The 10585-nt window shown below is 43.3% G+C and overlaps 1 protein-coding gene across 2 annotated transcripts; it reads left to right on the top strand.

The window, feature by feature from the left end:
- rcc1l (RCC1 like) lies at nt 1-8635 on the top strand. 2 transcript variants are annotated; one of them, XM_069723965.1, is made up of 12 exons: nt 1-142; nt 946-1234; nt 2184-2313; nt 2459-2587; nt 4121-4187; nt 4375-4426; nt 4757-4841; nt 5364-5545; nt 6245-6332; nt 6789-6962; nt 7643-7728; nt 7902-8635. In XM_069723965.1, the coding sequence occupies exons 2-12, from the start codon at nt 947-949 to the stop codon at nt 7977-7979; spliced, it is 1359 nt and encodes a 452-aa protein (XP_069580066.1). In that variant the 5' UTR covers nt 1-142; nt 946; the 3' UTR covers nt 7980-8635. The 2 variants fall into 2 exon arrangements, with proteins under 2 accessions (XP_069580066.1, XP_069580067.1); XM_069723966.1 differs by having other exon boundaries at nt 7581-7728.
- Nucleotides 8636-10585: the final 1950 nt, after the last annotated feature.

Raw genomic sequence — 10585 nt, 5'->3', positions numbered from 1 at the left:
CTGGTGATAAATAAACACGCGATAATGACGTTGAAATATCTTCTTGTCATTTTAGTTGGTTTACATCCGTTTCATTGCGGCACAAGTTTGTTTTTCTGCCCGTGAAACTCACTTTAAAACGCCTGCGTAACCGGAAGCGAAGGTAAGTTGACCTGAGCTCAGTGGCTGCCCGGCAGAGAGCACGAGGTGACACTCCCTTCGTATTACTGACAATTTAATGCTCGTCACGGGACTGACGGACGTAAATATGTATGAAAGCATATTGAATTGCTTAAAACCGCTGATTATGACCCGTTCTTCAATTCGGCATTGATCCAGTAGACCAAACATCTCGTAATTTTAGGGTAATTTCCAAATTGCCGGTGTCGTCCATTCAGTAGTCCATAAATCGTTTTCAAGCTGCGTTAGCTAATGTTGAGTTGTTAAATTACGGTGTAAATTACATTTAATAAAACCTTTTGTAGATCAGCTGCATGCCGAATTTACCAGCAGACTCTGACCATTCTTAAAATCTTTGTAGTCTCCTAATATTAAATATTCAGCCTCATCAAACCAAATTTAAGTTAATTTGATAGATTCGGTGAATCAGGTTTGGCGTTGTTAATGTATATTTTCCAGTGTGCACTGGACGGCTTCATTGGTTCAGACGTTTTTAAAGGATATGTTCATTTATCAAATATGTTAATAATGAATTCACTCATGGACAGTTGACTGTTGTATTATACAGTACACGATCAGTTATTTCTGCAATTGTATTTATAAATATTTGCTAGAATTTGTCTTTCTCTGCACAATGTTTAACTCTGATGCAAAGAGCAGTTATGATAATGCTTGGATTAGAAATGAGTAGCAGTTATGGTGTATTTTAATTGATAACGTATGATGTAAATAGGAAAGTAACACCTCCAGTTCATTCCTTGTCCCATCGTCTTTCTGACCTTACAGGATGGCCTCTCTGTGTGTGCGCCTTCACACTCGACACGTGAGCAATGTCCTCCGAGTCTGCGGTTATGCCACGCTCAGCAAAGCCTCCAGACCTCAGGAGAGGAGCGACGGCGGCGGTCCGGTTTTCCAGTACGTCGGGCAGCACAAGAAGCCGACCCACAAGGTGTTCGTGTGGGGCTTCAGCTTCACCGGGGCGCTGGGTATCCCCAGCTTCGTGGTGCCGGACAGCGGCAGGAAAAAGCCCCGCAAATACCAGCTCACGCCTTACCGCCTGGAGACGGCGGAGCAGGTACGAGATTCAGCAGCTTCACCTGCAGCCTCGAGGGGTTTGACTCCTGCTGACATTCATTACAGTTCGCTGTCATTTCATAAAAGTATCAGTCTAATGATGTATTTTGAACGAAGTCAGGTACACCGCTGCATCTTCATAGCAGTGGGTCGTGGCTGTATTTATTTATTTATTTTATAATATAATTCAATCAAAATTTAAGATTTTTACAAGCGTTACTGCCTCTGGGACTATTAAGAAATACACAGTTTAAATGCGATTATTGTGAGAGCTGGCATAAATTATATCTTCAAGGACGGTGGGTGAATTAAATCGAGAGTTTAATCCTGTTTGTTGTCTTTATTTGACATTTTTCCCCCCAATATTATTTACCTTTTTAATCCTCCAGGCCTTTACAGTGTTTCTATTGAATATGCACCTAAAAATAGATACGTGCGAGTAAAGATGACGACTTATCCCTTTTAAACACAAATATCGGTCACTGACTGAGTGAAGAAGTTACACCGTTGGTTGGCTAACTACCACTTCTTCCTGTATTGTTTCAAATTAAAAGCCAGAATTTCAAATTAAAAGCCCTCCAGCGGTTCACACGTGGTCCGGCTATATATACGAGGCTGCTTTTGACCAAATTTAAGACGGACTATAAAATACTATCATGAATGATTTTAATGATACTTTAGAGGTGATGTTTGTCACATGATCACATATTTTTTTGTTTTGTTTACTTACTATTTGCAACTTGCAATCTGGAACAGTGAGATTAATTACAGGACTAGTATTTTATTACCCGTCTTCTCATGGCTGCACAACCCTCACGTGCAAAACATTTGATGCATCTTCTGTGAAGATAATTTAGATTTGAGCACCGAAGACTACGAGTACAACAGCGTGGAGACATGTTCGGATGGTTTTGTATGAACGGTCTTGTCTGCTGCCCCTCTCGCCTCAGATCTCTTCCGCCGCTTGCGGTTACGGCTTCACTCTCATCGCGTCCTCGACCAAAGACGCGTCCAAACTCTGGGGGATGGGCCTGAACAAGGACTCCCAGCTGGGCTTCCAGCGCACCCAACACAGCCGCCGTAAGACTTGTTTGTACAGACTCAGAAATACTGCTGCTGTCAACTCTTTTTAAATAGCGAGTATTTTTTTTCCCGTGCAGCCCGTCTCACCTCCGTCACCTCTCTCTCTCCCTCTCTCTCCCTCTCCCGGCGTCCGTGTGTGCAGATCGGAGCTACGACTACGTGCTGGAGCCGTCCCCGGTGGCGCTGCCTCTCACCGAGCCGCTGCAGACCAGAGTGCTTCAGGTGGCGTGTGGCCGAGCTCACTCGCTGGTCCTCACCGACCGAGAGGGAGGTACGAGACACACACACACACACACACACACACACACACACACACACACACACACACACTGAGCTGCGGTGCATGGCCCCCCCCCCCCCCCCCCCCGTGTCCACATAACACCTGGTATTGTGTTGTTTCCAGCCACCTGTCACTTCATCCTCCCCATCAGGCGCCTGTTAAGTCTCGTCCAAAAAGCCCATTAAGAGTCTCCCGGTGCATTCTGGGAATTGACACGCTGAACGAGCCGCCTCGTTTTACCGAAACGTTTCATCTGCAGAACGCTTTCTGGTTCTTTGTTGTATAAATGTTTTTGTTTATTTGCCAAATTGAAAAGTGTGTTTGAGGGTTTTTTTGTGGGTTTTTTGGGCACTTTGCTGTTAAGACAGTTAATTACAGGATGTTTGGCGCGACAACAGAATGATGTAACCATGTAACACTCGGCCACGTTGTTTAACGGATTCAGCTCGGTGTGTTTTATATCTTTATGACGCGAGTATCACCTGTGTGGCTGAAGTATTACACACCTTGTTCACGTGTGTCGCACAGCGGCTCTTATTGTAGTCATTTATCAACTTTTCCCTTTTAAACTAAAGCTTTTCTTCTTATTTTCTGCAACAAGTGTTAATAAGGAGTAAAGCTAATAAACATTTCATGTTAAATAAAGTTTTAATTGTTGTAAAATTTATGGAAGGAATATTATTCCTTCGTGAGCAGATGTGTTGAGTCTCTTTGTGGTTGTTTAGCTTCAGTTTAGTGTTTGTTTGCAACTCTTTTTGGTCCTTTTTCAACCTTTTTACATTTGTTTACATCTCACGGTCATTTTTCAGCAGTTTTATCGCTCTAAACTGTTTTTCTGGACAATTTCTGTCTTTTTCTTGTCATTTTGCATCTATTTGTGGCCATTTTGCATTTCTTTTGAGCCCTTTTCCGTCTCTTTGCAACTCTTTCCGGGATTTTTTGGTCTTTTTGTAGTCATTTTGCATCTCATTATGGTCCTTTTGTGTCCCTTCTGTGGCCATTTTGCATTTCTTTTAAGCCGTTTGAAACTCTTTTCTGGACATATTCTGTCTTTTTTGTAGTCGTTTAGTATCTTGTGTTCATTTTGCTGCTCTTTGTGCTCTGCTTGTGCCTCTTTGTTTGTGGTTTTGTCTCTTTCTTGTGTCTCTTTGTCATTTTGGGGTTATTTTGTTATTGTTTGTAGTCATTTGATTGAATTTCAAAGAAGTTAATTGCTATAAAATGATGTAAAGTTTGACTACAGACAAAGAAGCAGCTTGCATGTCCCTCTTTTTAAAGACAATTTTACATTCTTTTATTCAATTACTGTTCAGTGTTCATATTCAAGATCTTACCTTATTAATTGTGCTAAATGTAAAGAAATCTAGTCTCCTATCTATTAATCTATTAAAATCCTGTTTTTTGGTGATGGAAATTTCACTGAAATCTTTCCACAAGAACTGAAATCAGCTGAATTCATGAATAAAACCAGATATGAAGCATCCTGCTGAGGCCTTCACACCTTCCTCCCTCTCTGTTTCGTAGTTTTCAGTTTGGGCAACAACGCGTACGGCCAGTGTGGACGACGGTTAGTCGAAGACGAAGTCTACAGGTGAGTCCTCGTGCCTCCGTACAGAAATATGGAAATATTATTTCAACACACCTGAGTCCTACCTGTTGAAAGGTATCTTTAACTTCCGGGGCTGTTCACTTCGGGAGGTTAAAGGTCGCTCGGAGACGCCACCGCCGTCTTCCTTCGGTTAACGGATCGTTTATTCCTCTCTCTCATGTTCCAACAGTGGCAGCCACGTCATTCACAAGATGGACGGCTTCGACAGCCGGGTCGTGCAGGTGAGCAGCGAAGACGGATGGTTCTGGACCAGAACCTCCGGGCGCCGTCACACCGACATCGTGTCCGGATGCAGTTTAGTTTGAGTCCAGTAACACCTGCGCAGTATCATACACACATTAAACTGCCGGTTGGCTGTGTTGCTACGCTGCTCGTCTCCTGTCAGAAGTCCATTCAGAAAACGCCTAATTTTCGCCCACATTCATCCTGTTCGTTAGTTGAATCTTCCCTGACGATTTGATTTCATATTTAAATCTGCGTGGTGTTTTACATTCAGAGTATTTTAACACCATTCATATTGGACTTGATGCCTCTTTGTTTTTTTCATCCAGGTGGCGTGTGGGCAGGACCACAGCCTCTTCCTCACCGAGGCGGGGAAAGTGTTCGCCTGCGGATGGGGCGCTGACGGACAGACGGGTCAGTACAACTCACAACAGAAAGGATACTTTAATTTATATATATATATATATATATATATATTTGGTCAAATAATAAAATCTGTTTTCTACCACAAGTTGAACACAAACACCGGCTCTGTTTTTAGGGCACTTTTTTTCTTCAATGCATTTGATGAGAGACTCATTTCATTGCATTATTATTATTATTATTATTATTATTATTATTATTATTATTGTATTACAACCAGCAGTTATTCTCTGAGAAAATAAGTTTAAAATTTTGCAGAGAAAGTGACTGCAAAAAAAGTAAATGCCAACTTTATTCTTATTGTTTTAAACCTAGATTAATGCAAATTAAAATGTTAAAATAATGTGCAGATTGGAGGTTAAAACTACCCTTCTTCAGCTAATTCACCATGACTGATGAATCCAACATCTCTGTGCTGCAGTCATTCATAAATATCTTTTATTTTGATTTTGAAGGTTGCTAGTAGAGATTTTGGAACATTGAATTGATCACAGTTTGCTGATTATTTTCCAGGTCTGGGTCACCACAACATCAGCTGCAGCCCGGTGGAGGTGGGAGGAGAGCTGGCCGGCGTGGAGGTGCAGCAGATCAGCACGTACGGAGACTGCAGCCTGGCCGTCTCCAGAGACGGACGGCTGTACGGGTGGGGAAACTCCGAGTACCTGCAGCTGGCGTCGGTCACCGAGACAACGCAGGTGAGGAGACCCGAGAGGAGGTTCTGACCTCTCGCGTGTCGCTGCTCGGCGGCTGTGCTGGGTTATTATTTCCACCTGTCGCTCACCTGTCAGAAAAGCTGCTCGGTTCACAGCAGACGCTCGTCGGTGCACGAGGTGTGATGGAACGTCATTCGGGCACACTGTTGTACTCTTATTCTGAAAGTCACAAACTTTTGTTCGTCTGGCTCTCACCTGCACATTTTTAATTGTAACGCCCACAAATCGTCGACATAAAGCCGCCTGATCACTAAAGACCACTAAAGAATTTGTCCATTTGCCACTTCAAATGTTTTGGTTTTGAATGTCTCTTAATTTGTATTTTTTTTTTTTTGGGCCTAATTTGTTTTAATGACTTGATTTTGGATGGTTTTGCTTGTGTTCCTTGTCGTGCAGCACTCATGTTCAGTGTTAATGTGCTGTACGAATAAACCGACGGTCAGAAAATTGTTAATGGAAAAAGTGTCTGAAGTGACATAACTGGACCCGAAAACAATGAAAATATTACTATAGCAGAGTCATGCCATCACTAACATATCAGAAGTAAAGACTAGTTGCAATAGGAGGTGATGAAATACGTATATTTATATAATGAAATACATGAAACATTCATTAGAGTGTATTATTATGCTGCACAGGGTGAATGTGTCATCTTTTTCTTTTTTGTTCTTCATCCTTCAGATCAACTCTCCTCGTCGTCTTCCTCTGAGAGGCTGCGGGAAGGTGGTTCAGGCGGCGTGTGGAGGAACGCAGGTGGCCGTCCTCAACGGTCAGTTCACGCGAACGCACCGAGAAACGGTTTCACGTGGACGGGAACGTTCGCCCGACACGGTTTTGTGCGTTTTTATTTTATTTTTTTTAAACCTGATGGTTTATTCGACATTTTAAGCCTCAAAGTCTCCAGTTGGAGCTCAGAGCAGCGACTCCGTCCTCAGCCTCTAGGTGGCATCGCACGCCACATTTTGGCAGCTCCGGCCTGTTGGTTCGTTTACAGTTTTCCAGTCACCAACTGTCTTTGCGTTGGATGAGGAAACGGAGCTTTTACTCCTCCGGATTTGTTGGTGAGGTGTTTTCTTTCTGTCAGAGGTTTGGTTAACTCCCCCCAAACAATGTCTGCGAAGTCCTTTAGAGGACTTTTTAAAAAAAAATTTTTATATCGAATCCCCACATCCCATCTCTCAGTCTTGAGTCGACCTACAACGTGTGCGTGTCTGAATCTTTCCAGAAAAAGGAGAGGTATTTGTTTGGGGCTTCGGCATTCTGGGAAAAGGCCCGAAGCTGTCCGAGTCCTCGACCCCGGAGATGATTCCCTCCACGCTGTTCGGACGCTCCGAGTTCAGCCCCTCGGTGGCCGTGAGCCGGATCAGGTGCGGCCTCAACCACTTCGCCGCGGTGACAGGTGAGAGAGCGTTTCTGGTTGGGTTTTTTTTGGTGTTTTGTTTTTTTTTACCGTATGCTGCCTCAAATTGTCATTTTACAAAAAATATTGATTGTTTCCTGGGTTGTGGAAATGATTCTTTTCACACACAAACATGAAATTGAATCAATAAAATCGAATACGAGGTTGGACCACAATAAAATCGGAGACTGCTCCCGTTGCGCGTGAACGGTGAACAGCACTGAGTCGTGCACATTTCTGTTTGAGCCTACGAGCGTAGTAACGCGCTCAAATCAGTGCAGAAAATGTAAAAGGTTATATTTCTATACTCTGATTGAGCTGAAGTCAGTCGGAGGATTCATTAGTTGGAGTAAGAAGAAATATGACCGTGTGTATCCTTGAATGCATTCCCTTAATTTGTTGAATATTTTCCAACAGCTTGCTGTCTTCTTCCTCATCGATTGTTTCTTTGCTCCTCTGATGTCACAGAACAGCAGGAACGTTGAAAACAAACTGAGCAGTGACTCATTCCCCGAAACATCAGTGGTCAAAAAAAACAACAACATCTGAAACTCTCCTTATATTTCCATTTTATTGCTTAAATCCAACCGTATAAACAGTTTTTTCATGACGTTATAGCGAAGAAAAGGACACCGAACGGCTTTTGCATCGTGCTGATGTTTGTGGTGGTCGCGTTGCAGATCGAGGCGAGCTCTTCGTCTGGGGGAAGAATATCCGAGGCTGTTTGGGCATCGGGACGAAAGACGACCAGTACTTCCCGTGGCGAGTAAGACGACTCTGGTTCACTATTAATGAAAAGAGTAAATCTGTTATGATGTCTTTCTCTCCCGCTTCTTCGTTCTGTGATCGGAATAAACACTCGCTGATGTTCATGATGTTCATGATTCTCCTCTGAGCTGCTCCTCTTTGTGTGTGTGTCCCCCCCCCCCCCCCAATCAGGTGACCGTGCAGGGTCAAGTGTTGGACGTAGCGTGCGGCGTCGACCACATGGTGGCGCTGGTGAAGTCCCTCCTCTGAGATGAAAGGCTGGATGTTTTTGGACATCCCCTCCCTCCCTCCCCCCTCCCCCGCTGACCGATCGGGGTCCTGAAGCCAGCTGTTCTCCACGGGTGACGGACCGCCGTGTCCTTCGGTCGCGTTGTGACGTCAAGCGGTCAATTCGACAGCAGCGAGACTGTCGCCGCTCACGAAGGTCAAACCGGAGACACGTCGAAGGTCAAACCGGAGACACGTCGAAGGTTTTATCAACCGGAGCTGAAACAGTTTGTCGACTGTTTTCTTCAATCGATTGATTCCTGAGACCATTTTCTGAAGACAAATACAGGAAAAACTGTGATTCTGGTTTCAGCTTCTCCGATCAGAGGATTTTAGTTTTTTTATTTAGTTTTTTTTATCACCATAAACTGAACATTTTGTGCTTTTGGACAAAACGAGACATTTTGATAACGTCACTTTGGACTCAAAGCAAACTGAAGTGGGCTTTTTTTTTTTTTTTTTGACATTGTATCGACTAAACAGTAAATCTGCACATTAGATGATAAAAACATTCGTTAGTTGCAAGATTATTTTTCATCGTCATTTCTCTACTAGTAGCCCGTCACCCGGTTCTGAGTAGATCGCAGAAAGTTCGAACGTTAATCTTTGTTTCCCATAATTAAACCTACTTTTCTTTATTTGGCAACAGCATTTTTTTTTATAATTTATATATTTTTTAATCTGTCAAGAGAGCGACGCTATCAATCGACCTGTTGTCAGTGCGGCAGAGGTTGAGGCTCCGCCCACAGTGAGACACACAGAGACCAGAGGACAGAAACGCAGCAGAGACTCTCACACAGATGGAAACAAACAGCTGCTCATAAATTAGGTAAATAAAATAAATAAATATTTTCGGCTGGTCAGCAACAGAAGGGCGGAGCTACTCGGCTGAATGTCGCGACTCTTCAAATTTAAAGCCCTCCAGTTTCACACGGGGTATGTTTGTTATTGTTCACATAAAATAAGCTTATTCAACTGGTTTGGGTGGAGCTCAGCTATGTCACAAAACATGAGGAGCTCTCGGACACTTTTATTTGGTCAAAGAAGCTCTCGGAGGGAAAAGAATGGTTGAAGACTCCTCTGAAGAGTTCAGTGTAACTGATAGATTCAGAAAAACTATCATTTAAATCCCAAGCTGCCCGCCGGTAAACACACAGCCAGCTTTCAGGTGGTTAAAACTCACAAACATCACATGCAACACAAGAAAAATGTGTCCAGTGAAGGAAGCAATTTACTCAACAGACTCCCGCAGTTTGCGATTATCTCAAACAGTCGGCTGCGGCACTTTGAAACCTCTGCGGTCCCGCGAAACGTTTGTAAAACCGACGACGGCAAAAAAAAAAAAAAAAAATTATCTCCCCGGCAACTGCAAATAGAGGCGGAGGCACGCAGCCAGGGGAGAAAACCGGTTTTTGAGGAATACATTTTTACAACGTGAACTCCTGTCATCAGTGCACACATCAACTCGGAGAGAGCAGAAAAAAAAAAGCCACAGAAAACGAGTCGAGGCAGCTGGATTCAGAAAAGTGTCTTCTGATGGTCGTAAAATGAAACATCATCAAAGGACACTTTGTTCACGTCGTGTCGTCCTGCTAGTTTGATGCAGACAATAACACCAAATACCCATAAACATATTTTTATTTACCATATCAGTTGGATTTTTTTCAAATTAAAGTGAAAAACTTTGATTTATTTTATATTATTATTATTTTCTTTGAGGTTTTCTCAAACAGATTTGGTTTAATTATTGATAAAATAGAGACTGATGAATTGGTCCACCTTCAGATACAGTCTATAAAATGCTTATCGTCAAATAATGTTAAACTTTAACAGTATTTATTTATTTTTTTTAAAAGTTGGACCTTTTGAAAGCTTGTAAGGTGATACCCGTGTTTGTTGTGATTCTGGTGTGATCGGTGTTGTTGTTGTTGTTGTTGACATCCCGCCTTGCGCGGCTGCAGCGCTGACTCACAACCGCTGTTTAAATGTCACTTGTCATTTTTCTGTGGGTGGAGGATCTCCCACCGGCGAACCGGCAGCTCGACAGCATGTAAGCGATGCGATGTTTGCCTGAGTTATGGCTCGCGTGTTTTTCTAATTGCAGCGGGTGGAAAAACCGAAAGCCTCCGCTGACACGTCGGTGAACCGCCGAGTTGAACTCGCAGGGCCGTTGCGTAAAGACGTAAGACGATCACGATAAAAGGGAAAACACTAACATACCACGTCTGCTCCTTTAAACCCGATCTGCAGCTGGAGGAGCCCTCAGGACACCCGCAGAAAGGGAGGTGTGTGCACACTGAAGTGATTTATGCACCTACAATAAGAGATCGACATCCTGCTCGCCCAAATATGGTCACTTCTGGCTCCAAGAATAACAAGGTGGCGACGGCCAAAATATCAATGATGTCGCCGTTGGTTGCAGCTGTGTAGAAACCCGCCGCAAGAAGCAGTTGGGACATGATCAGAGCAGTCGGGGAACATCCTCTGAGGACCACGAACAGAAACCATTCCCATTTATTGTCTTGGTGCTTTTTTTTTTTTTTTTTAACCCACCACAATTCTCCAAAAATGCATCTATATGTTGACGG

The sequence above is a fragment of the Brachyistius frenatus genome, unplaced genomic scaffold (assembly GCF_029030835.1).
Source record: "Brachyistius frenatus isolate BFR_SWC_R1_liver_20210118 unplaced genomic scaffold, ASM2903083v1 Contig_354, whole genome shotgun sequence".
NCBI classification, from domain to species: domain Eukaryota; kingdom Metazoa; phylum Chordata; class Actinopteri; family Embiotocidae; genus Brachyistius; species Brachyistius frenatus.
This window is presented reverse-complemented; position numbering and strand designations above follow the sequence as displayed.